The following is a 27,492-nucleotide window of genomic DNA, read 5'->3' as shown; positions in this document are numbered from 1 at the left end:
ATTCCGTTGAAGATTAACTAAATAAAAAGTGGTAAATATAACGTGTTTTTCACCAAAAACATACGTAGTCATCTTACCAGTTTAAATAACGAGATAATTTGGTTTTTCAAATGACTGACTATTACGTTTTCATACACACCAATTATTTTGGTTGAAGACTAACCACAAAACACTGGTCAAAATTACGTGTTTTCCACCAAATACAAACGTAGTCATCTTACCGGTTTAAATAACGAGATAATTTAGTTTTTTCAAATGACTAAAAATAACGTTGTCAGAACACTATTTATTTTGGTTGAAGACTAACCACAAAACACTGGTCAAAATTACGTGTTTTTCACCAAATACAAACGTAGTCATCTTACCAGTAAAAATTACGAGATGATTTGGTTCCTCAAATAACTGACTATTACGTTGTACAAACACTAGTTACTTTGAGTGAAGACTAACCACAACAACACTGGTCAATATCACGTGTTTGTGACCAAATACGAACGTAGTCATCTCACCAGTTAAAATAACGAGATGATTAAGTTTTTCAAATGACTGAAAATAACGTTGTCAAAACACAATTTATTTTGGTTGAAGACTAACCACAAAACACTGGTCAAAATTACGTGTTTTCCACCAAATACAAACGAAGTCATCTTACCGGTTTAAATAACGAGATAATTTAGTTTTTTCAAATGACTAAAAATAACGTTGTCAGAACACTATTTATTTTGGTTGAAGACTAACCACAAAACACTGGTAAAAATTACGTGTTTTTCACCAAATACAAACGTAGTCATCTTACCGGTTTAAATAACGAGATAATTTAGTTTTTTCAAATGACTAAAAATAACGTTGTCAGAGCACTATTTTTTTGGTTGAAGACTAACCACAAAACACTGGTCAAAATTACGTGTTTTCCACCAAATACAAACGTAGTCATCTTACCGGTTTAAATAACGAGATAATTTAGTTTTTTCAAATGACTAAAAATAACGTTGTCAGAACACTATTTATTTTGGTTGAAGACTAACCACAAAACACTGGTCAAAATTACGTGTTTTTCACCAAATACAAACGTAGTCATCTTACCAGTAAAAATTACGAGATGATTTGGTTCCTCAAATAACTGACTATTACGTTGTACGAACACTAGTTACTTTGAGTGAAGACTAAGCACAACAACTGGTCAAAATCACGTGTTTTTCACCAAATACAAACGTAGTCATCTCACCAGTTAAAATAACGAGATGGTTAAGTTTTTCAAATGACTGAAAATAACGTTGTCAAAACACAATTTATTTTGGTTGAAGACTAACCACAAAACACTGGTCAAAATTACGTGTTTTCCACCAAATACAAACGTAGTCATCATACCGGTTTAAATAACGAGATAATTTAGTTTTTTCAAATGACTACAAATAACGTTGTCAGAACACTATTTATTTTGGTTGAAGACTAACCACAAAACACTGGTAAAAATTACGTGTTTTCCACCAAATACAAACGTAGTCATCTTACCGGTTTAAATAACGAGATAATTTAGTTTTTTCAAATGACTAAAAATAACGTTGTCAGAACACTATTTATTTTGGTTGAAGACTAACCACAAAACACTGGTCAAAATTACGTGTTTTCCACCAAATACAAATGTAGTCATCTTACCGGTTTAAATAACGAGATAAATTAGTTTTTTCAAATGACTAAAAATAACGTTGTCAGAACACTATTTATTTTGGTTGAAGACTAACCACAAAACACTGGTCAAAATTACGTGTTTTCCACCAAATACAAACGTAGTCATCATACCGGTTTAAATAACGAGATAATTTAGTTTTTTCAAATGACTACAAATAACGTTGTCAGAACACTATTTATTTTGGTTGAAGACTAACCACAAAACACTGGTAAAAATTACGTGTTTTCCACCAAATACAAACGTAGTCATCTTACCGGTTTAAATAACGAGATAATTTAGTTTTTTCAAATGACTAAAAATAACGTTGTCAGAACACTATTTATTTTGGTTGAAGACTAACCACAAAACACTGGTCAAAATTACGTGTTTTCCACCAAATACAAATGTAGTCATCTTACCGGTTTAAATAACGAGATAAATTAGTTTTTTCAAATGACTAAAAATAACGTTGTCAGAACACTATTTATTTTGGTTGAAGACTAACCACAAAACACTGGTCAAAATTACGTGTTTTCCACCAAATACAAACGTAGTCATCTTACCACTTAAAATGACGAGATGATTTGGTTCCTAAAATAACTGACAATTACGTTGTCAAAACATCAATTATTTTGGTTAAAGACTAACCACAAAACACTGGTCAAAATCACGTGTTTTTCACCAAATACAAACGTAGTCATCTCACCGGTTTAAATAACGAGATAATGTAGTTTTTTCAAATGACTAAAAATAACGTTGTCAGAACACTATTTATTTTGGTTGATGACTAACCACAAAACACTGGTCAAAATTACGTGTTTTCCACCAATTACAAATGTAGTCATCTTACCGGTTTAAATAACGAGATGATTTAGTTTTTTCAAATGACTAAAAATAACGTTGTCAAAACACTATTTATTTTGGTTAAAGACTAACCTCAAAACACTGGTCAAAATTACGCGTTTTCCACCAAATACAAACGTAGTCATCTTACCACTTAAAATAACGAGATGATTTGGTTCCTAAAATAACTGACAATTACGTTGTCAATACACTATTTATTTTGGTTGAAGACTAACCACAAAACACTGGTCACAATTACGCGTTTTCCACCAAACACAAGCGTAGTCATCTAACCACTTAAAATAACGAGATGATTTGGTTCCTAAAATAATTGACAATTACGTTGTCAAAACATCAATTATTTTGGTTAAATACTAACCACAAAACACTGGTCAAAATCAAGTGTTTTTCACCAAATACAAACGTAGTCATCTCACCAGTTAAAATAACGAGATAATTTAGTTTTTTCAAATGACTGAAAATAACGTTGTCAATACACTAATAATTTTGGTTAAAGACTAACCACAAAACACTGGTCAAAATCACGTGTTTTTCACCAAATACAAACGTAGTCATTTTACCGGTTTAAATAACGAGATGATTTAGTTTTTTCAAATAACTGAAAATAACGTTGTCAATACACTATTTTGGGGGGTTGAAGACTAGCGACAAAACACTGGACAATATTACGTGTTTTCCACCAAATACATACGTAGTCATCTTACCGGTTTAAAAAACGAGATAATTTAGTTCCTAAAACAACTGACAATTACGTTGTCAAAACACCAATTATTTTGGATTAAGACTAACCACAAAACACTGGTCAAAATTACGTGTTTTCCACCAAATACAAACGTAGTCGTCTTATTACTGGTTTAAACAACAAGATGATTTGATCCTCAAAAGAACTAAAAATGACGTTGTAAAAACATCATTTATTTTGGTTGAAGACTACCCACAAAAACTATGGTCAAAATTACGTGTTTTTTTTAACAAATACGAACGTATAGTCATCTTACAGGTTTAAATAACGAGATGATTCGGTGTTTCAAACAACTGACTATTACGTTGTCAAAACATCACCTATTTTGGTTAAAGAATTACCACAAAAACACTGGTCAAAATTACGTGTTTATGACTAAATACAAACGTAGTCATCTTACCGGTTTAAAGAAAGAGATAATTTTTTTTTTTAAAGACTGACTTTTACGTTGTCAAAGCACCAATTATTTTGGATGAAGACTAACCACAAAAATTATGGTCAAAGTTACGTGTTTTTCACCAAATACACACGCAGTCAGCTTACCTGTTTGAATAATGAGATGATTTTTGGTTCTTCAAATAACTGACTATTACGTTGTCAGAACACTAATTATTTTTGTTGAAAGACTGACCACAAAAAAATGGTTAAACTGACGTGTTTTTGAATAAATACACACGTAGTCATATAGTCATCCGACTGGTAAAAATAACCAGATGTTTTGTTTCGTAATGAGTTTTCTACTACGTCCAGCAACCGAAAGTTCATTGACTGAAACTGGTTTTTTTCTTTACCATTATCTGAATATATAAGACTACGGAATCTTTGGTTATGTAAGGACATAGAACAGACGACTTTATTGAGCGTATTATATGAGGTTGCTATAAGAAACAGACGGATACCGTTATTATCTTAAAAGTAAGCAACACGTTTGTAATTAAATTAAACTGTGAATTACTGGGTGTGGCAATACGGGTGCTGACTCCGGCAGCGGACGTTTTTCAGTTAGTCCATTTGGGCAATTTTGCTTATAAAATTCATTGTAACACAAAATTTGAATGATTTTAATTAATATAAGGGCAGAACAAAAGTGAAACAAGGAATAATCGCCCCTGACTAGCGGCGACTGCAAAATACCCAAGTAAAGCCAATGGATATGACAGCCTATTAACCTACTATTAGAAAAACAAAACTTACGAACTTACTATAGCTTGGCGAGCTAATTACTGTTTAGGACAGAGGGCCTTAACTGTGTAAGAGATAGCCTAATCATTTATTTCTAAGCAGAGCTGGTTTCAGTTTCTCCACAGTTAACTTGTTTTCTGTATCCAGCCGTTCTATCAGAACTATTTAGTTATTTAGGTCCGAGGCTGTAAACAAAATAATAAGTAGTCACCTAACCACCTTGTGTTTTACAAATAATTAATCTGACTTTTAATCTGACGCGTGAAACAACGCCAACGGTAATAGAAAACGGCAAAGGGGCAACACAGACCACCAGCTATGGACAAAACTGTTATGCATAGGATGGGTTTGCCAGAATTGATTTGGTTTATAGGCAATGTCCCATCTTCCCCAGTGTACCCGCTATTTGGAAATAATTTTCGTTTTCGGGGCATTTGCGCAATTTTTGTAACTATTTTATTTGGTATTGGTTTTTCAGCTGTTTTTTTTTTTTCAATTCGCCCTCATGCACACATGATTATGACTTCGGTTTTTTTTTTATTCATTATTTGTTCGTCATAATATGACCTAATTGTATTATGTAAGTTATAAGTTTGCCTTTGCCGTTTTGCGCCCTCGTGCGATGCACAGCGAGATGATCGTTTTTATTTTTTTTTATTCTCTCCGTACATTTCATGTTTAAAGTTCATTAAAGCAGTAATCTGCTTGTGATCCAACATCTACTACACGTTCCATTGTTTTAGCTCACTGGTTTCGCGGGGTCCAGTGACCTTTCACCTCAACGACTGCTTTTCGTCCAACAGGTAAATCAAACTCTTTCAAACTTTCACTTTTAAATCTGTGATTTTGATATATTCCATTTGTATTGATTACTTTAAAATGTACTTAAATTAGCAGCAGTTGCCTCCTGATTACTCTGGGTGTATATTTTGTTAATACTATTGAAGTATATAGAGAGATTTTTGTCTTGGAAATTCAAATTGTAGAGGTTCGTAGAGAACACCGTGTTTTGTGTATAACGCAAGATTTAACGGTTCATGTGTGTCGAGTGCCGTGGTGCGTGGGTGGCAGCGGGCCATGTGGTCATACTGTGCACATGTACATATTATATACATCATGTACATGTACATTTACATTTAGCTATGCCGGGTGTGTTTTTAGTGCATGGAGGAAGGGTTAGTGTGATTTTATTGATCGTTTTATGTTCGTTCACGATACACTTTGTAGGCCTAAATAGTGCGTATGATCACATTATCTTATTGTCTCAGTTAGATGGGATATATTATCCCTTTCAACTCGCCCCCTACGTAAAATGGTTTATGAAAATGGAGATGCATTTTAATGAGATATAGTATTACCTTAAACTGTTTTGTTTTTTTCTTACTTCTTTTCTTTCTGTTTTACTTATTATTCAAATTTTTTCGCAGCGAAAGGATTTTTGCTGGTGGCCAGAGCAAAATTTCAACATCAAAAGACTCATCATTGACCACAAAAAGCTGAACCCGTCGAAATGGAAAAAGTTCCATGTCCGTGTGTTGCATGAGCGGTTCCGTAAGTTTACACTCAAATCATAATGACATTTATTTTGTAATACTTCTGCGTTCGAAGACACATTGAACTGGAATGAATACCAGTACATATCCCCGGTGGTGAGAACTGTGTCCCTGAGCACGACACTTTACTATAATTGCTTCTCTCTGTCCAGGGGTAAATGGACACCTGTGAGGGCAGAGATGGTTCTTGTGGTTGGTTTAGCTTAGTGCACTACATATTTGGCAGCACAGGCTGTATACTCCTCAGGGAGCTAAGATGGTTTAAGGAATGAATATGGCCCAGTGACCAGGGGTACTAATGTTGGAAGCGCTTTGAGACGCGGTGTATAAAGCAATTTATAAAAACCGAACATTATTACTATAATTATTTGGGGCACATTTATTGATTGTCTGTTTGTGTTTGTAGCCGACGTTATACAAAGTATTTTCATCACATTTTTGTCAGATACTTACCTGAAGGCTGATAAAGCCGTATCACACTATAACTCTACGTCAGACAAATACGAGTCCGAAGAAGAAAGCAACAAAGATGGGCAGGTCGGGGAGCAAAAATGTCATCAAAGACAATGAATGGTGACAAGCGGGGTAAAGGAATTGATGATGGCGAAGAAGGCCGGGAAGGGGACAATGAGGAGGAGGAGGAGGAGAACATCGAGACACAAGAATCTGACGAGAGAGCATCCCTTCAGAAAGAGGACACATGTAAGTAGTAAACTCCAGTACATTTCACATGTTTGCAACCAATTAACGTTAAGGGTCACATGAATGAAGACAATTAATTTAACATCTAAAAAAAGGATAAAAATAATACAAATTTCATGTCCTGTTTAAATAGAAGAGTAACTCGAGTAATTGTTAAAAATCTGTTTTCGTCCTCGGTCATACAGTTATTAAAACAATTACATGTATGTGTGTGTGTTTCACACTCGTTGTGACCCACGTCATCATTGTCATTCTCGACGAAGTAAGCCATTTGTTTTGTTTGTTTATAAAAAACTTCAAATTTCTTAACACTTCATTATTATTTTCTTTGTAGCTGTCGTACTGGTGACCGATGCTGATATGCACAATGCAGACGTGATGGATTCTTCAATCGATGAAGAGCATTCACCACGTACAAAATGTAGATGTTTTAGTTATGGTGAGTCACATTCTCTATATATAACTCAAATATTTGCTCCGGAAAAAAAGGTTCTTTTTAGTGAGTTTTACAACCCCTTCCATCCTCCCGACCCTTCCTTTTTTTCAAACCCCCCCCCCCCCCCCGCCACACTTTCTTCTGTGAAGATGCATTAAAACATCAAACATTAGGTCTGTTCTAACCATTGCTATGATTATTTGGAAAACGAAGACCTTTGTCTCCCACAAAAACAACATCCAAACAGTCAGGGAATGGTTTATTACCAGAGACAACACCAATAACATGTGATTTCCTTTTCAACCCCCCCCCCCCACACCTTTCTCTGCCTATATGTTGCTGTCACGGATTTGGTTTCGAATTTCCTGCTCTAGGGTTATTTCCGCTTTAGTTCTTTCTAGGCAGTGTGTATCTCTTTTCCTCGCACCTTCCCTCAGTTCCAAACCCCACCCCCTACCAACAACTGTTCCACTTTGCCCCCCCCCCCTCCATAATTAAGAACTGTACACATATTAACGCCTCATACGCTCTTTAAAGCCTTGGTTTCCATTACATGATTCTCCATGTACAAGGGAAGAATTTTATAATACTTAACCTAAAGCTTTTTGAACGTTTTGAGTGTGTCCCGGTTTTACTATTTTTCTGTGCTTGTCCTCGAATTTGTTTTATATGATGCACATGTTTATTACCATCAAAACGTTTTTTTGTTGTCACAATGTTCTCATCTCCTGGTCTGTTGGCGCAGGCCTACATGTATGATTTCGCTTTTCCCCTTACACACATTATTGATCTAAAAATGCCATCATTACCACTGGAGCTGCCACATGTGGGAAGGGCATTGCACTTTTATAGCAGCAAAGCATTATGGGAAAACGGCATTTTTCATGTTATGCTAAATTATTTAGCAGCCATATGGTAAGAAATCATCCTTTGATAAGATACACTGCTGTCCTGATAACGTTTTTTTTCAATATATGTACTGAGCGTGAACCTTTAAGTGAATATTTCAACAATGAAGAAGATCTAGATATCAACTACACAAAATCCAGGGACGATTTGTTTTGTAACCCTGAATGAAGGACAAACCGGGTTTTGTCTTCGTTTCAACACCAGCATTACACTACTACTGCTATATATGTGTTGTAGTGTTATAAGGCTCGCAACTGCCAATTTTGGCGCTTTTGTAATAATCTAGTCAACAACTAATCAACACCATGAATCAAACGGTAATAAACGTTTTCCTTTCTCTTATTGCTTGCCTAATTTTCTTTAAGAAACAATATCTAGTGGTGAAGGCTGCTGGAGAAAAGGAGGCAAGGCCAGTACTAAGGAAAATGTTAGAGGCAGTGGCATCGGTACCAGTACTGGCAATGCTTTCAAAGTGTGGCCAGGAAAGGAAAAAGTGTGATGCCAAGACATCCTTGCAGGATCTCACTCTATATACGATCATTATCAGTAAGTAAACACTCGACTTATTAATTTTACTAACTTAAAAAAACGTATTAACGAAAGCTATACTTTCTGCGAGTGATAAAAATTTGCCCTAAAATTGTATGCACTCCTGAAGAAACATGTACCTAGAGTCAGGTAAACACATTCAAACCTGTAACTTACAACACAAGGATCCCCTGCTCAGGAAAGGTACCTGGTTGGAAAAATTCAAAACCCTAGGTGTTGTTGACCAAAATGTACAAACAAAAAAGTATGTCCCTGATTGCATGTATTTGTTTATGTATGTGTGCCCTCATATTTACTGCCTTGTGGAGTCTATAACAAAGGGACAGTTAAGTACATTTGGTCTCTTATGTGGGTTTTCTTTCTTTTCACCCTTTTTTTTAAAGGGGGGCTCCATTGTTCTATGATTGTTCTAAAAACTCCAGCCATCCGGCCCCACATTTTTTCAACCCTATTGTTACAACCCTATTGTTACGCCAAACTTTCGATGGTCCTGTTCACCGAAGGACTGCTTCAGGGAGAAAAAATGAAAACTAGCAGCATAATTATTATGTGCTACTTTTTTTCAATAGTACTTCAGTGTCCTTATTTGCCAAATAATATCAACTTTATTTTTATGTATCTTAATCAAATTCATACACAAGGCCTGCCTCATTTTCTATTTTTTTTTTCATAATTTTTTTCCCAAGTTCTTGCCATTTACTTTTTAATTTTGTGAAGCTTGTTTTTTTAGAGCCACATGTGAAACAAATCAATTCTGGATTTCAGAATGGAAAAAAACAATTCATGTTTTGTTTACTAGTGTGACAAAATGTTGATTGTTAACCAACATGAAATAAATTAACAGGCATAATGATGTTTTGTTTTTTTCTCCATATTTCCAGGGGCATCAAGAGCTAATAGAGAAAGACTTATCAAACAGGCAGAGTTAGACTCCAACCTTGTTAATATACTTAAAGCTTATCCTAAGCGAAAAGTTGTTAAACTTCATCCAGTATTGAGTGTACCAGAAAGAGAGGACACCAGTGAAGAGGAAACATAAGATGTATAGCTTAAGCACTCTCTCATGAAAGAAATTGATCATTCCTGAATTAAGGTACTCATTTTGCAAGCTGTCCACGGAATACTTGACAAAACAAATGTCAAGCAAAGCATTTTAGCTGTACAGGGCAAGTCAAAATGAAGTTAACTGAGATTTATGATTTAAAAACAAAACAACAACTGACACTCAAAACCCCAGTGAAGCTCATATTGAACAAGCATTCTTTCCTGCTTATCTAAAAAAAGAATGAAACAAATTGATAAATTGTAAGAGAAGTTATGCTTAGCTGTTTACTGAAAACACTCATGTTTGTAGATGTACATGGAATATTAACACTTGACTCAATCTAAACATCTGAGTAAGTAGGTTTTCTTTTAAAGGCACTGGACACCTTTGGTAATTGTCAAAGACCAGTCTTCTCACTTGGTTTATCTCAACATATGCTTAAAATAACAAACCTGTGAAAATTTGAACTCAATTGGTCGTCGAAGTTGCGAGAGAATAATGGAAGAAAATTTGTGCGCTTTCAGATGCTTGAATTCGAGACCTCAGCTGAGGTCTCGAATTCAATTCAAATATTTTAGTGAGAAATTACTTTCTCAAAAACTACATTACTTCTGAGAGAGCCGTTTCCCACAATGTTTTATACTATCAACAGCTCTCCATTGCTTGTTACCAAGTAAGTTTTGTATGCTAACAATGACTTTGAGTAATGCCCCAAAATTGTTATAAAAACTTACTTGATGTAGAGCAATGGAGAGCTATTGATAGTATAACACATGTTGAGAAACGGCTCCTTCTGAAGTAACATAGTTTTTGAGAAAAAAATAATTTGTCACTGAAATATTATTTTAACTGAACTTGAGGTCTCGAATTCATAAGGCGTCTGAAAAAACACAACTTGTGCGACAAGTGTGTTTTTTCTTTTTCTCGCAAGTTCGACGACCAATTGAGTCCAAATTTACACAGGTTTGTTATTTTATGCATAAGTGGGAAGACTGTTGTTTGACAATGAATTTCCAAAGGTGTCCAGTGCTTTTAAGTGGAAAAATATTCAGGGAAAGTCATCAAGTTTGGAAATGAACATATATGCAGGGAAATGTTGGTGAGGAATGTACAATTCTGGTAATTATTTTCATTGTTGTGAAGTTTGGATGCTGATGTCATTATCTCTTGGAATGTGTATTGGAATGGATAATTTTATTTTTAATTTTGTTAAAGTTGGTGGGATACTTAGGAATAACTTTTCATTGAGACTGAATAGTTTTGCATCTCGTTACAGTTATGGTTATGTGTTAACTTTTGTTGTGAACAATTAAAGTGTGAAACAAATTAAAGGTTTTGCATACGTTTTGTAATGTTGATCTGTAAGTTACTAATGTAAATTTATTTTTAAATAATGGTGCTCTATATTCTAAACCCGTATTCTATAACTGGGTCAAGAACGTGATTATTCGGTATAAAAAAAGTGGTTTCTAGAACCGGTTAAGAACGTGAACACCAAGCGTGCGAAAAGGGGTCTCTGTAAAGGATTAAGAGCATTATTATTAGGTGTGCAAAAAGGGGTTTCTACAACCAGCTTAGAACGCGATTATTAGGTGTGCGAAAAGGGGTTTCTGTAAAGGGTTAAACACGTGATTATTAGGTGTGAAAAATGGGTTTCTACAACCAGCTAAGAACGTTATTATTAGGTGTGCAAAAAGGGGTTTCTACAATCAGTTAAGAACGTTATTATTAGGTGTGCAAAAAGGGGTTTCTACAACCAGTTAAGAACGTGATTATGAAAGTGAAGTTCACGTGGCATTCACGTGCAGGGTATGACGTGATTATTTAGCAAAAACGCATTAACGCCTCCGAAGAGATTTTCACGTTTTTTAAGAACGTGATTTACTGGGCGTGCACAAAAGGGGTTTCTACAACCAGTTATGAACGTGATTATCAGGTATGCAAAAAGGGAGTTCATATGTCGGGATAATGACGTTTTCATTAAATGAGAAAAAAAAACAGTTCTTTTATAATAGAATAAGAACGTGATTATCAGGTGTCCAAAACACGTTGATAAACAGCCGGCAAATAACGTTATTATAATAAGGAAATGTCCAGTGTATTAACTCGAGGCCTCCAACGAGATTATCCCGTGCTTTGAAAAACGTTATCTGTATAGCTGACCATAACGCGACCTTTAAGTGTAAAACAAACTTGAATCAACAACGGACAAAACACGTGAATATAACGCAGGGTAATCGCGATTCAATTACGGGTATTTTACGTTATTTTCTGGTTTGGAATGCGCGTTTTTTAGGATTGGACTGGTAACGTTATTATGGAAGTGAAATTCACGTGACATTCACGTTCAGGGTATAACGTGAATATTTAGCAAAAACGCATTAACGCCTCCGAGGAGATTTTCACGTTTTTCAAGAACGTTATTTGCACCAAACCTTTTCTCGAATTTCACGTGTTTTTCACGTGTTTTTAACGTTCCTTTGTTTACTGGGAATTCATCAAACAACTCCAGGTACAGTACATATTATGCAGGGCATTTTGTTAATAGTATTGTTTGCAACGGTGTAACTGTATTTTGCATTGGGTATTTTTTTCCCCCAATATTATTGTTGGATTGTTTGAACCAGTGGCACTATATATATTTATATTTTTTTCAACAACTTCACTCCTCCGTATACCTCTTACTTTGCACCAAACTGCTGACACAATAAACCCATTTACTTGTCTGTTTTCTTCTTCCTACCACCAACTCGGATACTTAGAAATCTTGTTCCTGCTTCCTACATTGTACCTTCACTTTCTAGTTTCTACCCTTTCTTTTGTTCATCTCTAGGCAGTTCTTCCACTTCAGTGTATATGCACCTGCAGTCCATAGTTGTTATGTAAAGTTCCAGTTATACTTTACTACTTACAATTACATTTTGTCTTTTTATTTGGTGACACACTTTGGACCAATATAATGAGTAGAATTTATGGATAATGTGGTATTTTGTAACAATGAAAATATTATTAAGTAATGGTTGTCTTTACTTTATTCTTATTTAGAGACAGAGCCAACTGAAAAAAGACAAACGTGACCAGACCAGGAACTAATAACATCAAGAATGGACAGTACCTTCGCTGACAGACGTCAAGAAATAGTTGTAAAGAATAAGTCGGTGGCATCTATCAAGGACACCTATCCGATTTTATTCAATGAGCAAGAGTTCAGTTTTGATTGATGTATCAAAGGTGTGTGTGTGTTGCATTTGATTTGCAGATTTAGGGTATATGTGCTGCTTGAAATAATACAAGTCCAACCTCATTCTCATTTTCAAAACAGATCACCAGAGAATTTATGAGACTATCAGAGAGAAGCTTGGGAGATTTCACCAATGGTGTGAAGAAGTATTCAGACAGACTGATCTGCTTGAAGTCGGCAAAGGGGAAACTTCCAGAGTTAGCCACTGAATGTATGGAAATGGCCCGGGCTTCACAGACTGAAACCAAAAGAAAAAGTACGTTTCATGTGTGTATCTATGTCCTATTTATTGTAGTGAAGGCACTTCTTACGGGGATGTGGAAGCCCAAATTTGCCGACTTGTTGATTGTCTTTAGACAAATCCTGTTCATGAAGTATTCCAGTAATTACAAAGCTTAAAATGGCCCTCCGATGCTGAGGAGTAGACTTCTTAAATTTGAAATTCAATCGGGGTGAATCCCTTAGGGGGAGGGACATCAATTTAAGGGTCCAGTAACTTTTTTCCCATGCTGCGTCTCTTTTGAATTTTGTGCTGGTGGATGTTTTCTTACATCTCACTTGTCTAGTTTCAAGAGGAATTCTAATTCCCCCTCTTTCAGCTCTGCTGAGTCTTGTAATTCTCTCTCCCCCCCCCTCTCTCTCTCTCTCTCTCCAGATATCAGGTACTTTTGTGTGCTGCCTCTATTTATAGATTGAATAAGGAATTAAGAATAATTTGGTCTTGTAAGCATGCATATGAACACAGAAGTACCATATCCAATTAAGCTGTACCTGTACTGTTTGGGCCTATGTCGATTTTACTTAAATATGTAAATTTACCACAAAAATAACCCAAATTACTAAACAGAGTTGAATATTCTCTTAATTTTATTATATTCTGTTAAGAATTCTCCATCATGACTGATTAAAAAATGGTTTCAAAAATGTTGTTGAAGTGTAGGTGTGCACAAATATTTTTTTCAGGACTTGAAACACCTAAAGAAAATTCAATCTTTGTAGTTTTGTTAATAAGGCAGATTATGCCATACCAAAGGCTGCAATAACTAAACTAACCATTATATACATAAATACAAAATTTGGAACAATTCCGGTACTGATTTTTTCAGTTAATTGGACTTAAAATTTTTGCAAAAATTTGCCTAAAATATGTACTATTGGTACAATTTTTTCAACAAAATTTGTTATTATTCCACAAATAAACATTTCCTGCAAATCAGAGATAGTTTGATCTCTGTATATTACATCTTGTTTCTCTCCTTCAAATATTATTTTTTTTAACAAGACCACAATTTTTTTTAAAGCAAAAACACTGTACTTTTGGGACGTTTTGCTTTCTTGTTTTTACTTTTAAAAGCTTATTTCTTAAATGTTTAAGGATTATTTCTTATTTTGTTTGTTTGCAATACGTTTTCCAAGCACGAGTATTGTCTGGAAACTATATCCCATTCAGGGGTTGACACCGAAGACTGCTCCCCTGACAAGTAAGATTATTGAGCATAAGCTAAACTTTCCAAGCTTCGACACGAGAGGGCGCTATTTTATATTAATATGCATGACCAATGATTTCATAGAGTTGCAACAACTAGCCCCTTGACCACAAAAATGATGTGTATTCACGGCTCTGCTATTAAAAACATTTAAGATTGCAGTTCAGTATTGTAGTTTAATGGTAAGGTTTGATCAATAACATAGACCTACTGGTTGTGGAATGACCCCCCCCCCCTACATTAAATATAACTCACATATAAAAAATACTAAATTACACAGTCGCCAAAATAACAGACACATACAAAAATAATCACTCAACTCAATGTTTTAATTCTCTAACCTTTCAAAAACCTCAAATAGAACATCAAAATTCATTTAAATCACATTATTTTATACGGAGCTCCACGAGTGCCATATATCACTCAATGAATTACTGAGGCTAAAAAGTGGTCTTATCCTGATAACTTATCTCACTAAGACAGGAAAGTTACCCTGATCATGTAGTTCAACAAAGCAACTTACTGAAACAAAGAAGTCGACTTTCCTCAAAAGTTTTCTCATAAAGACGACTTTGTCTTACTAGAATTCAACTTTTCTTGTTAATTTATCTCGCTAATTAGACAACTTGTGACTTCGACAGCTTCTTTGTTCGAGTTGTCTTGGTAAGATAATTTTTCGAGATAAGTTGACTTCTAAATTTCAGTTTAGTCATCTTGGTAGAATAAACACACAAGAAAAGTCGACTTCTTAGATTTACTAAGTCCTCTTGGTGAAATGAATTTTGTCCGGAAGTGGTGTGACACTTGTGGCGCTGCGTACAAATACATTCAGAAATATCAAGTATTATTACCATATTATGGAAATGTAAAAGTCTGAACAAATTCAGTTTAACACAATGAACAGCAGTGAAATAACTAAATTCTCAATCTTATCTGCTACCATAATAACAATTGTTTTCTCCAAGCAGTCTAAAGTTCATTCCCAAAAATTGTCACGTAATAAACAGTTAAAAAACACATTCCTAATTCAGATCTGCTACCATATCAATTTTGTTTTCTCCAGTCTAAAATTCATTCCAAAAAATTTCACATTAAAAAAAAAACAGTTTAAAAAGACACATTCCCAATTGGATCTGCTACCATAATATCAATTTTGTTTTGTCCAAACAGTCTAAAATTCATTCCAAAAAATTGTCGCATAAAAAATAGTTTAAAAAGACACATTCCCAATCAGATCTGCTACCATAATATCAATTTTGGTTTCTCCAACAGTTTAAAATTCATTAAAAAAAATTGTTGCATAAAAAAAACAGTTTGAAAAGACACATTCCTAATCTGATCTGCTACCATAATATCAATTTTGTTTATTCCAAACAGTCTTAACATAGCATTTCTTATCTGATCTGCTACCATAATATCAATTTTGTTTTTTCCAAACAGTCTTGGCAAAGCACAGAATTTCTTATCTGATCTGCTACTACATCAATTTTTGTTTCTTCCAAACAGTCTTAACAAAGCATTTCTTATCTGATCTGCTACCATAATATCAATTTTTTTTTTTTCTAAACAGTCTTGGCAAAGCACAGCATTTCTTATCTGATCTGCTACTACATCAATTTTTGTTTTTTTCCAGTCTTAAAGCATTTCTTATGTGATCTGCTACCATAATATCAATTTTGTTTTTTTCTAAACAGTCTTGGCAAAGCACAGCATTTCTTATCTGATCTGCTACTATAACATCAATTTTTGTTTTTTTCAAACAGTCTTAACATAACATTTCTTATCTGATCAGGGGTGGATTTCACAAAGAGTTAGGACTAGTCTCATCTCGAGTTAGGACCAGCTACTCGTCCTAACTTAGGACTATCCATGCAATTTGTATATCTCCTAGGACTAGTCCTAAGCTAGGACTAGTTCTAACTCTTTGTGAAATCGACCCCTGCTACCATAATATCAATTTTGTTTTTTCCAAACAGTCTTAACATAGCATTTATCATCTGATCTGCTACCATAATATCAGTTTTGTTTTTTCCAAACAGTCTTGGCAAAGCACAGCATTTCTAATCTGATCTGCTACCATTATGTCAATTTTTGTTCTTTTCCAAACAGTCTTGGCAAAGCACAGCATTTCTTATCTGATTTGCTACCATAATATCAAGTTTGTTTTTCCAAACAGTCTTAACATAGCATTTATTATCTGAGCTGCTACTATAATATCAATTTTGTTTTTTTCAAACAGTCTTAACATAGCATTTCTTATCTGATCTGCTACCATAATATCATTTTTTTTTTTTTTTCAAACAGTCTTAACATAGCATTTCTTATCTGATCTGCTACCATAATGTCAATTTTGTTCTTTTCCAAACACTGGTCTTTGACAATTACCAATACTGTCCAGTGTATTTAACCTTTCACCGACCAACTTATGTCAGTTAATTTGAAACTGTTCACAATTCAAAATTCTCAACATGGTAACGAGAAAACACAACCTTATAGGTTAACAATTGCATCGGAGACAATGAATACAAATTTGGATTTACCCTTTGTGTTTACACTGTATACTACTTGCTTTCCAAGCTTTGCGGAATAAATGCACAGCCTAACTCACTACTTGGGTGAAATTGGAACCCACAACCTCATGCGCTCTAGAGCAGATAACCTCTAGACCACCGAGCGCATCAGTGTAGGGTTAACCAAGTTAACATTCATTATCCCCGACCTACAAAAGGACGTATGCAATAGAATTGCTTCAGACATGACGCACCTTAAAAAAATACCGACACACGATGACTTCTGCCGTCATTACAATTAGTTGTTTGTTGTTTTCCCAAGGACAGAAAACAATAAATGTCATTACATACTATTACCAATGTATGTACACAAGAAAAGCTTATTGTGGCTCTTTTGGCCCCAATATATTTCATTCATTTCATTTCATTTCATTTGTTGATTCTGGTTGTGAAGCCAGTTTGTGGTTGTGTTCACAATTTTGTGGTTGTGGTTGTGTTCCCATTTGTGGTTGTTCACAATTTGTGGGTGTGTTACCAACTTTTGTGAAAAGTGAACTAAATCACCGGTCTAGGCAAGAACCCAATAGAGAGAAGACAAGGAAGGAAGGTTCAGTTTAGGTGTGTGAGGAAAACCCCAGAGAAATATTCCAGGGAAAAACCCATACAGTCAGGATTCGAACCGGGGTTCCAGAGTTGAAAGGCGAGGCAAGACACCACTACACCAACATTGCCATTTTTGATAGTTGCAAGCAACTTGACACAAAGACAACACATTTGGAGGCAACCCCATACCAAAAAATTAGAGTTTTGGGGTATTAGTGTTCAAACCAAATTATAAGCATGAAGCAATTACCTTCCTTGGGTTAGGGTACAGTCCCCTCATTTTGTCAAACAGTCTCTGGAAAGAGAGTTTTTTGAGAATTGCATGTCTTGCACACACTTCTCTGGCCTGTAATTAACATAAAGGAAAGGTGAGTCACATTGGTACAAAACAAACCTGCATTCATGTCTTAGTAACTAGCTTTAAACTTCTTCTGTGGCATAACTAAGTGAATTCTGTTTTGTGCGCGTTGTGTTGTCGTACGCGCGTTGACTACGCGCGTGTTCTAATTCTTATAGACATTGCGTTCCAAACACCCGAAGCCAGCCGGTCTTAAACAGCCCCAGCTGTGTCTTTATCAGCCGTTTAAACATGGTTAAACACCCCCACGTGACGTGCTCTTCACCAATAGGAATAGCGAAACTGTGTGGGGTATTTATGAATATTTTTTTAAGCTAAGTTAATGCCAAATACTAACCATAATGGTATTTGTGCCCAAGACAATTTTAGGAAACTGACCGAAAGACAGTATTTTACAAAATCTTCAAACTTATTTTGTTTTCAGTAAGTTTCAGTTTGCCGATTCATTTTAGACATACATCTTTGACTAATTAATTACTATGGCAATAACCAAGTATTTTAAAAGAAGTTAGATAGTCAATGGAGAAGTTAAACTGGCACAAAATATTAAAGGGTTTTAAACTGCAATCTGTGGCGTTAAAATTCCTTTTTGTTGTTTTGAAGCGAATGCACCCTGTAAAATGTAAATCCCAATAATACCTTTTGACATGAGTGGCAATTCATGAAAACATCTTTAATTCAGTACTTACGAGAGCACAGCCAGCGTAAAATAAACAACAATTCTGATACAAAATTTAGTTCATTACTAAAAGTTGTCTATCCTAAGATCATGAGTGAACTTTTTTAGTAACAACAATTAATCCTGAAAAGGCTTTAATTACTGACCATGTGCATTTACTTAATATTATTGTGATGTTCAGATCAGCTTCAAATATTTCCATGGAAATTTTTCAAAATTACAAATTTAAGAGAGTTGCACCTATCGTGAGTACTTATTCATGTGCCAAATAAAAGGGTTAAACTGATTTACGTGTTACATTTTTTCAAGGTTAGCATTATACAGTATTAAACTGTTAATTGTGTTTGAATTAAAAAAAAAAAAACACTAAAAACAGCTTTGAGATATAATTGATCCAAAACTGTTAAGTTTGTCTTTATATTCTTGTCGGCTATTGAATTAAAGTTTGCTAAAAATTTGTCTAAGAAACGTGTCATTCACTATGACCACCATTGTCACCTTACAGGGTATTATAAAATATGGATACATATCTCAAAGCAACACTTTCAGTTTATAATATAAAAATGTGTTTAAAATCTTGATGATGAACCCCAAAATACAAATAATGTGATGATCAGATCAGCTTCAAATGTATTACAAAAATAGTAATTATAGTAGCACCCCAGGGTACTTATTAATGCCATGGATCAGACAACAATTTATTTGACTGTTTTTCTCCCCCCAAATGCAGCCTTGGAGCAAATTGAGACCATTTAGGCCTATACATAAAAAAAATCAAGATGTGCACACTATATATTGGCAACTGTAATGACCTATGCATGTCTCATTTTAGTATTGCCTCTAGTTGACTTCCCTTCCAGCTCCAACCGAAAAAGTTTGGGACCAACTGTAGTAATTCGACAATGGAAATATTGCATTTTTCAGAATATACGCCCGACTAGACGTTCAACTGTTAAAAACAAAGACTCGAAAATAAATGTAGGCCTACAATTTGAACGCAAAATTAGATAATTTGAGAAGTTTTTGCATACCTGGTTGGCATCCATGAAGCCCAATATGTGTTCAACCAACTATGCCAACTACTTTGGGGGGAACCCGGACACTGCAAATAGTTGTCTCTGCGCACCTTGCACTTGTTCCGGTGTTGTTGGGAATTTTATAGTATTTCTTAGATGACATAATACCGCTGTGACTCTCCTAAGCACTCTTGAGCAAGTACAGATGCTACAATCATGCATCTCACTGACACAATCAAACAGTGAGCCAATTGCATAGAACCGTAATGCAATAAATACTTGCAAACTCAGTGGTAGAGCATGGTATCTCATTGTAGGATGCTGCAGATTTGCCCCAATCATATTGATAATATGGATGCATCCAGCGCGTGTAAATTGTACTTTTTGTACATTTCAAAGTCATCATAGTGATCCAGAGGGTTCTTCCTGTTTTTAAATATTCTCTGCATTCGCAATGCACGACAATTCCCAAACAAAAGTAACTGGAGAGTTATGTTTGAACCAGTGAGTAATAACCCGAACTAACTCAGTTGTAACATAAACTTTTTGGTTTCCGGCCAAAATCACACTTAGGATTGATTGTTTTGATCAAACAATCGATTTGGATCAAGTGTAGAACTAAGATTGATTCTGAGTAAAATTAAGTTTGATATTGATTGTAACTTTCTTTATGAAACAGAGATAAGATAAATTGTAAATTTGTGGAATTTAACATTGATTGTTTAGAGTTAAGATTGATTATTCGGAGTTAAGATTAATTGTAAAGCTTTCTGAAACACCACCCACAACGGCCTGCACATGCATTTAAAGAATACAAATATTGAGTATGATACTTTTTAGGCACACATGCACAGACATTGAGTATAACATTATTTATACTCGATTACTGTTAGCTTCACTAGGATATTTTAACTTTTTAACTTGTAGCTTCTGAAGATGACCTCCACAAGCTTAAGAAGAGCGGAAAGCGGGTAAGAATTCCAAGACACCTAGTGTCGGTAGCCTAAGGTACGTTACTTAAATTAATTTGTGTATTATCAACGTATACACCAATATTGTGAAGCATCAGGGGGGCTCAGCTCAGTATGGCTCGAGGTCGAGGACGTGAAAGGAGACGTGTTCGAGAAAGCAATTTGTCGTATGAAGAAACGTGTATTCTGAACGATTGTGTATGTGCCAACAAGCACAAGCTTAAGGGCACAAGTAGCAAGGCATGTTTTACTGGGTGTTCGTTGAGAGTGGCAGCCCTTCCAGGTCATGGTTAGCCTTGATCAAGGCTGTTGACATACTGTTCCCCGGCCCGGTTCGCGGAACACACGCATGCAGTGCATACACGAATGTACATTACCATACATTGTACAGCGAGAACAGTATAGCGTAGTCATGAGTACGGTCGTGTCTCAACCTCGTACGTGTGGCTCTAACAACAGCCTTGATGGGTTTGTAACTGAAGGCTTATGTGTTTCTTTATTTGCTTTATCGGAATTCCAATAAACGGGCTATGCATGATGTGGGCGTTTCATTCTAAACATTGGCCAATCACAGGCGCGGTTTACAATGACGTATTCGACCATGCTTGATATGCATGCGAAATGCGTGTCGTGCCGCCCCCCATGACGACCGTGTATTATTTATATAGCCATAGCGACTACACGTATGTGTCGTCCGGCCTGTACACATGAACATCATGGGGGCTTCGACGGTATCGAACCTAGAAATAATTGGTTGTCTTAATTCTGCCGCTGACAAACTCCAAATTGATGATTTCCATTCAGAACAGAAGACCATCCTTCAATGTTTTCTTCAAGGGCATGATGTTTTCGTTAATTTACCAACTGGGTTCGGTAAATCGGCTATATTTCAGGCGGCTCCGTACTGTTGTAACTTTCTTCGTAAAAAAAACACGAGTGTGGCTCTGGTCATTTCACCCCTGACAGCCCTGATGAAAGATCAGATTGACTCGCTCAACAGCAAGGGGATAAAGACGGCAAGTTTGACAAGAGATACACCCACAGACACTAGGCGTGCCATCAACAAGGGAGAATTTTCCTTGGTTTTCGCCAGCCCAGAAGCCATGGCAGTCAGTGGACGGTCTCTTCTATGAGCGATGTGTACACAAATAATCTTTGTGGGATTTTTGTAGACGAGAGTCACTGTGTGAAAAAGTGGTAAGTTTTTTCGTTTTGTTGCTCATTTGTTGCTGTTGTTGGATTAACTATAGCTCCATGACTATAGAATACAAAGTTACAGGGCCACACTCGGCCAAGTAACCCTAACCCTGATAGCATTCACGCAACGAACGTGGATAAAGTGCCTGGGCTGGGGGCTTGTGAACTTTTTGGAGGGGTTGGGAGCCATACCACCAAGTACGTTATGTTATTTATAATTTTAGTATGTACACCTATGTTTACTATTTCATGAAAAATTTGTTCACCCCCGACCCGAGTCAAACAATTGTCATGGTTAATAATATATCATTATGCCTACTCTCTGTGTACTCATCACAAAGGCGTGTTTTCTCAATTTTCTTTTCATTTTAAATTGGTTGGTGCACCACTCAATTTGTTTCTCATGAGTCACAGTCATACACTCAACAAGAAGGTAGAATAACTATAAATCTGTCTAGTGTTTTAAAAATTGTACTTATTAAAAATAAAAATAAAGTAATAAGGATTTTTTTTTTATAATTTGTTTGGTCTTTCTTCTCTATATTACAGGGGTTTTGCAGAGGGCAAGCTGAAAGCCTTTCGGAGTGAGTACGCTCATCTTGGAGAGCTCAGGTCTCTAGCAGGTTCCCAGGTCCCCGTGCTCGCACTAACTGCTACAGCGACGGCTAGTACACGAGCAACAATTGAACAATCACTGGGATTGAGGAATCCAATTGTTGTGTCAAAGGCTCCTCAAAGAAAAAACATCAAGTTTGTTGTGTTGAAAATAGAAGAGAGAGACATTTTCAAAACATTTGAATGGAAACTGCAGGAGTTAATGGAGACGGGTGTGGAGTCAGAGCGCATGATTGTTTACTGCAGGACCAAGCAACAGTGCAATACACTTTTTGCCAAGTTTCAGAAAGTGATGCAACCATCATCAGCTGCAGATAGGCTTTTTGCCAAGTTTCATGCCCAAACTGATGATGATGTCAAGAATATGGTTATGGAATCGTTCAAGAACATAAACAGTAATCTTCGAGTTTTGTTGCAACAGTTGCCTTTGGCATGGGAGTGGATGTCCAAGGGTTGCATACTATTGTGCACTATGGACCTCCTCGAGACATCGAAGAATTTCTACAAGAGAGTGGCAGAGCGGGAAGGGATGGCAAACAGAGCGTATCCATATTAGTCTCATATGCAGGTGCCGGCAAATATACAAGACCAGATGAGAATATGAAATCCTTCATGAAAACCAACACTTGCCGGAGACAAGAGGCATTGTCGAAATTTGATGATGGGGGTGATTCGTATGGTGTTGTCCCAATGCACCTCTGTTGTGACATTTGTGCCACCCTATGCAAATGCGGGGAAGATGCCTGCCTATTCCGGACACATGCTGAACGCATGCTGCAATGTGTTGTAAAACCGAACTCTCCTCCCACAGCAATAAGGATTGTTGGAGATGAATTCAAAACTGTTCTTCAAGACCGCCTTCAGACATTTAGATTGCAACTACTGGAATCAGATGTACAGGAAACTCGGAAACACCATTTTCTTGCAGGAGGAGATATCACGAGTGGATTTCCTGCATCCACTTGTCAAAAGATAGTGGACGAATGTCGGATGGTTTTCACGTTGGAGCAGTTCAAGCTGAGGTATGCTTTCTACAGCCAAGATGTTGAGGAGCGCGTGTTTCATATTGTTGAAGACGTTATGGAGGACTGTGCAGTAGTGAATCTTAATCAAGATCGGTCCACAGATACATCAGACACTGACTTATCTTCATCTTCAACAAGTACATCTCAGCAACTGAGTTTGAGACCACTGTTCTTGTCTTCATCAACTGATTCTGACTGAAATAGACACATTGACAGTAAATCTGTGCTTTAGTGGTATGGTCCTTAAAGTTCCGGTACCCTTTTTTTTTATTAATTCAAAAGAACATTTCAAACAAGTTCAATGGAAAACTTAACTTTCTCTTTTTAATTTTGAAACAAGTAATAGCCCGTCATTTAAACAAAAAGTCCATTATGATGTAAAATACATTCATTAAGAGATTTTGTTCAATCCAGTTGGAAGTAGTTCACAATGTTTATTTTGTGACACAAATCATTATGAAATGCACAAATTTTGTTAAACAATTAATTTCCAACACTTCAATTTTTTTTTTTGTAGGGACTACTTTCTTGATAGAATGTTGCAATCCTCACATCACCATTTCCAAAAAAAACACTGATCACTGGTAGATTTTGTCTTGGATATTTCAATCACATGAATGCTTCAAAGGAGAGAAAAAAAATTTACCCAAAATTTCTTGGACCAGTACTCCCCATGCCTTTTCTAAATAGTTTTTAAATTGTTTACTTATCTGTTTCATTTAAAGCCATTGAGTCGGGAGAACATAACGGGAAAACCCACCCTTGTTTCCGCACGTTTCGCCGTGTCATGACATGTGTTTACTGTATATCCGTAATTCTCTGTGTTGAGAATTGATAATTGTTTTATTGTTTTCTCAAAAAGTAAAGCATTTCATGGAACAATATTTAAAGAGAAGTCTTTTAGTTTTTACCATTACCTTCTGTAAACCCTGTAAGTTATTTGAAAATCTGTGCACTTTAATTTTTTTTTCTGTTCTGAAAGTGTATAATGGCTTCAAGTGGTCTGTGAAGGTCAACTAAGTAGTAAGCATTGACAAATTCGTTATGACATACATGTATTTACGTGTGCTCATTTAAATATTATCTAATTTGTGTGGCATTGGCAGGTCGTGTACAGTACATGTAAATAAGCATTATAACTTGCATGAAAATTAGCACTGGCACCTATCGTCCAGAGTACAAATATTGAAATGCTACAACACGAGTTTCATTTATTGGAGTCAAATTTTATGTGGCCTTCAAAGCCAGTTCTATGTGAATTTACATCTTTTTGAACAATTATGTTAAAAATGGAATTTAGTCCTTCCCGTATGCAAATTATCAGAAAATAATTGTTCCCTAATCAAATCTTATTTACGTGGCCTTCAAAGCCCACATAACAAGTTTTATGAGTCTAAAAATTGGAATGATAAGTACAGTACCAATTGCTGTTAAATTTAATAATTCAAGTCATACTAAAATAAGTATGACACTACTGATAAATAATTACAGCGAGAAACAAATTCAAGTAACACTTCACTCATGCACAACATTTATTTACAGTACAATGTATGTACATGAACCGGTTTTTTATGATAAATATTTTGTTATGCTACCTATACTACTACATATTACATGTACAATGCACATGTACCTTGGTTGGAATAAAACATGTCACATGGAAATAAGTTACATGGAAAGGTACATGTACTGTTGATTCATTGAACAAAAAAATAAGTGTGCAGAAAACTTATTTTCCTTCATGATATGAGTGATGCTACTGGTTTGGTGAACACACACAATCTGATCCAAAACAATCAAATCAAAATTGGGTAATTTTTTTTTTAATCTATCAAACCATGGAGGTAGAAATCAAATGTACTTCATTTCATCTGACATACTTGTATACGATGTGGGTAGTGATTCTGATATAAGTGTGGGATACTGGAGGGTAAACTATCAGGGCATGGAAGAGAGCTAAAGCACCTTCAAGTATCAAACTGTTGTGGATACTCAGCACCATTTTGTCAAGGCATACATGTACGAGTGTTCTCACTATTTTTTGCAATGAGAAAACATTTACAAGAATTGCAAAGGAGAAAAAACAAATTACATTTAAGGATATTTCTTTATGGAGCACTGTTATAGTTTTCAATGCTGTTTTTATATAAATCTTGTGTATATGGATGGAGTTAACAATCTTCATGAAATAAGAGTTTGGGGTGAAAATTGACAGCTTTAATTGACAATTAACATCTTTTGTCATGCATTTTTACATAACAAGCAAAAACTTGGTGTGAGATAATAAATCACTCAGTGGAAAATCGCCACAAACAATATTAGTTTTGGTGGTAAATTCTGTTACTTGAAGTGAGATATTTCGCAACTATTCTCAACAAATTAGTTGTGGTTATAGGCATGAGGACGAGCACTGCATGTAATATTTGAAGAAAGAACTACATGTACATGCATTATTACCATTAAGTTATGTTGTGAAGAGACCCACAAAACTATTATTCTGTTAAGTATTTGTTCATTAAAACATACTTAAATTTTTCGTGAAGTTGAATAAAACTTACAAACTTGCAGAAGACATTCTTAACCAATTGTGTGGTGAAAGTTTAGTTTGTTTCAGTGTAAGTATTTAAATAAAAATGGCAATTTTCAAATACTTCACATGTCTATTTTTATTACTTAAAGTTTTAAGTATCAGTATGAATAATTTACAGAGAACTCTTTTTTGTTCATGAAAGACAATTTCCCTGATTAAAAACACATAAGCTACACAGAAAAGTCATTGTTTTGTTGAGTCATTGCTCACCCCAAGAATCTGTAGGGGCAATGAACACAACAATGAACACAACAATTGTCTGCTCCAATTGCTAATGAAACACTTGAAGGAAGGTCACCCCTCTTCGTCCCTCTCCAGTCAAACTTGCATTGGTTATTTTGTTATTTTGCATTGTATTAAAGTTTATCAATTTGCTGCATATATGCATGGTAAACAGTACACAATCAAACAATTTCACATCTGCTGATTTAAACATACCATATAAAAGTTGGCCAAGGTGTGCCAGTCTTCAAGTACAGGCATCAGTCCCAAAAGCTTCAGTGATGGTTCCTGGGAGTCTTGCTTGTCATCTTGAGCATTGGACTCCCTTTCAACTGTCAGGAGATCACCACCACACATGGTAAGTATTGGATTGTCAGTTCCATCACCAGGAACATAGGAGTGAAGCCTCTGCATGATCTTTTCGATGCCCTCTGAAGTATTTTCGTTTTCCATCATAACTCCTAGTCCTATCTGCATGCAAAGAACATGGGAAGAAAACAGAAATATTTTAGTTCAAAAGGTCTTTTATAATACATGTCAATGTTAAAAATTTAATTATTCCCCTTATCAATAGAGAATGCCATTGTTTGGTTTGTGTAACATGGCCAAAAGTTGCCCACTTCAAGTAAACAACCAAAAACAATAAACAAAATGGACTCCACTTATGGAACTTGAAGAGTAAAAAAAATTTATTATCAAAGCCAGTTACGAATTGCAATTAACCAGCTTTATTGGATAATGGAAGTAGCTTGAAAAAAACCCATGATTGGACTGTTTTGTTTGCCTTTGGCTTTCAAGCTGCTATCTAATCTAAAGAACTATAATCTGTATCATGGAGGAGGAACATACAATGGGTGAATAGCCCGGATTACATTGATCAAGAGGGTGCATTGCTTATTGGACCTGGACCACCTTTATCATGTCCACAGTAAGCAACTACCTCCATGAAGCAACTAACCTGGGCAAATAAAAATTTAAGAAGAGCTTAAGGGGCAATATGCTATACTACATGGAAGAAAAAACCAAAGGAGAATGGGAAACATGCAGGAAAAAAACATGAAAAAAAAACCTTGAATCTTTTACTATGCGACACTTGGATTGGAGCAAAGGAGTTTAACAAAACAACAGGAACCTTGTTCTAAAGGGGATCTAATGTAAAAAAAAATTGTGTGATGCACTCGATTACCCGTAGATAGAATTTCGCTTAAGTGCCAATAAAGGAGTCCTCTCACCTGATTGTCAAAGTGTCAAGGCCTACATTTTCAATTAATGTGGTACTTAAGGAGTGATATTTGAAATTTATTGAAACACAATTTTGTTTGTTTTG

General features: G+C 35.6%; 1 protein-coding gene and 1 pseudogene across 1 annotated transcript; both read left to right on the top strand.

Annotated features, from left to right (window-relative positions):
• Positions 1 to 27,492, top strand: part of LOC139942627 (uncharacterized) — a 187,916-nt pseudogene that overhangs the window by 89,839 nt on the left and 70,585 nt on the right.
• On the top strand, positions 3,985 to 11,009 carry LOC139942498 (uncharacterized). The gene is made up of 6 exons (XM_071939313.1): positions 3,985 to 5,260; positions 5,885 to 6,008; positions 6,456 to 6,712; positions 7,047 to 7,151; positions 8,423 to 8,603; positions 9,488 to 11,009. The coding sequence occupies exons 3-5, from the start codon at positions 6,562 to 6,564 to the stop codon at positions 8,554 to 8,556; spliced, it is 390 nt and encodes a 129-aa protein (XP_071795414.1). The 5' UTR covers positions 3,985 to 5,260; positions 5,885 to 6,008; positions 6,456 to 6,561; the 3' UTR covers positions 8,557 to 8,603; positions 9,488 to 11,009.

Source organism: Asterias amurensis, chromosome 10 (assembly GCF_032118995.1).
Source record: "Asterias amurensis chromosome 10, ASM3211899v1".
Taxonomy (NCBI): Eukaryota; Metazoa; Echinodermata; class Asteroidea; order Forcipulatida; family Asteriidae; genus Asterias; species Asterias amurensis.
Note: the sequence above shows the minus strand (reverse complement) of the source record. Positions and strands in the feature narration are given on the sequence as shown.

Excerpts from the sequence above, each read along its gene's own strand:
- LOC139942498 (XM_071939313.1), top strand. The coding sequence starts at position 6,562 with ATGTCATCAAAGACAATGAATGGTGACAAGCGGGGTAAAGGAATTGAT. Across the intron at positions 6,713-7,046 it reads CCTTCAGAAAGAGGACACAT|CTGTCGTACTGGTGACCGAT; the intron begins GTAAGTAGTAAA and ends TTTTCTTTGTAG. Across the intron at positions 7,152-8,422 it reads ATGTAGATGTTTTAGTTATG|AAACAATATCTAGTGGTGAA; the intron begins GTGAGTCACATT and ends ATTTTCTTTAAG.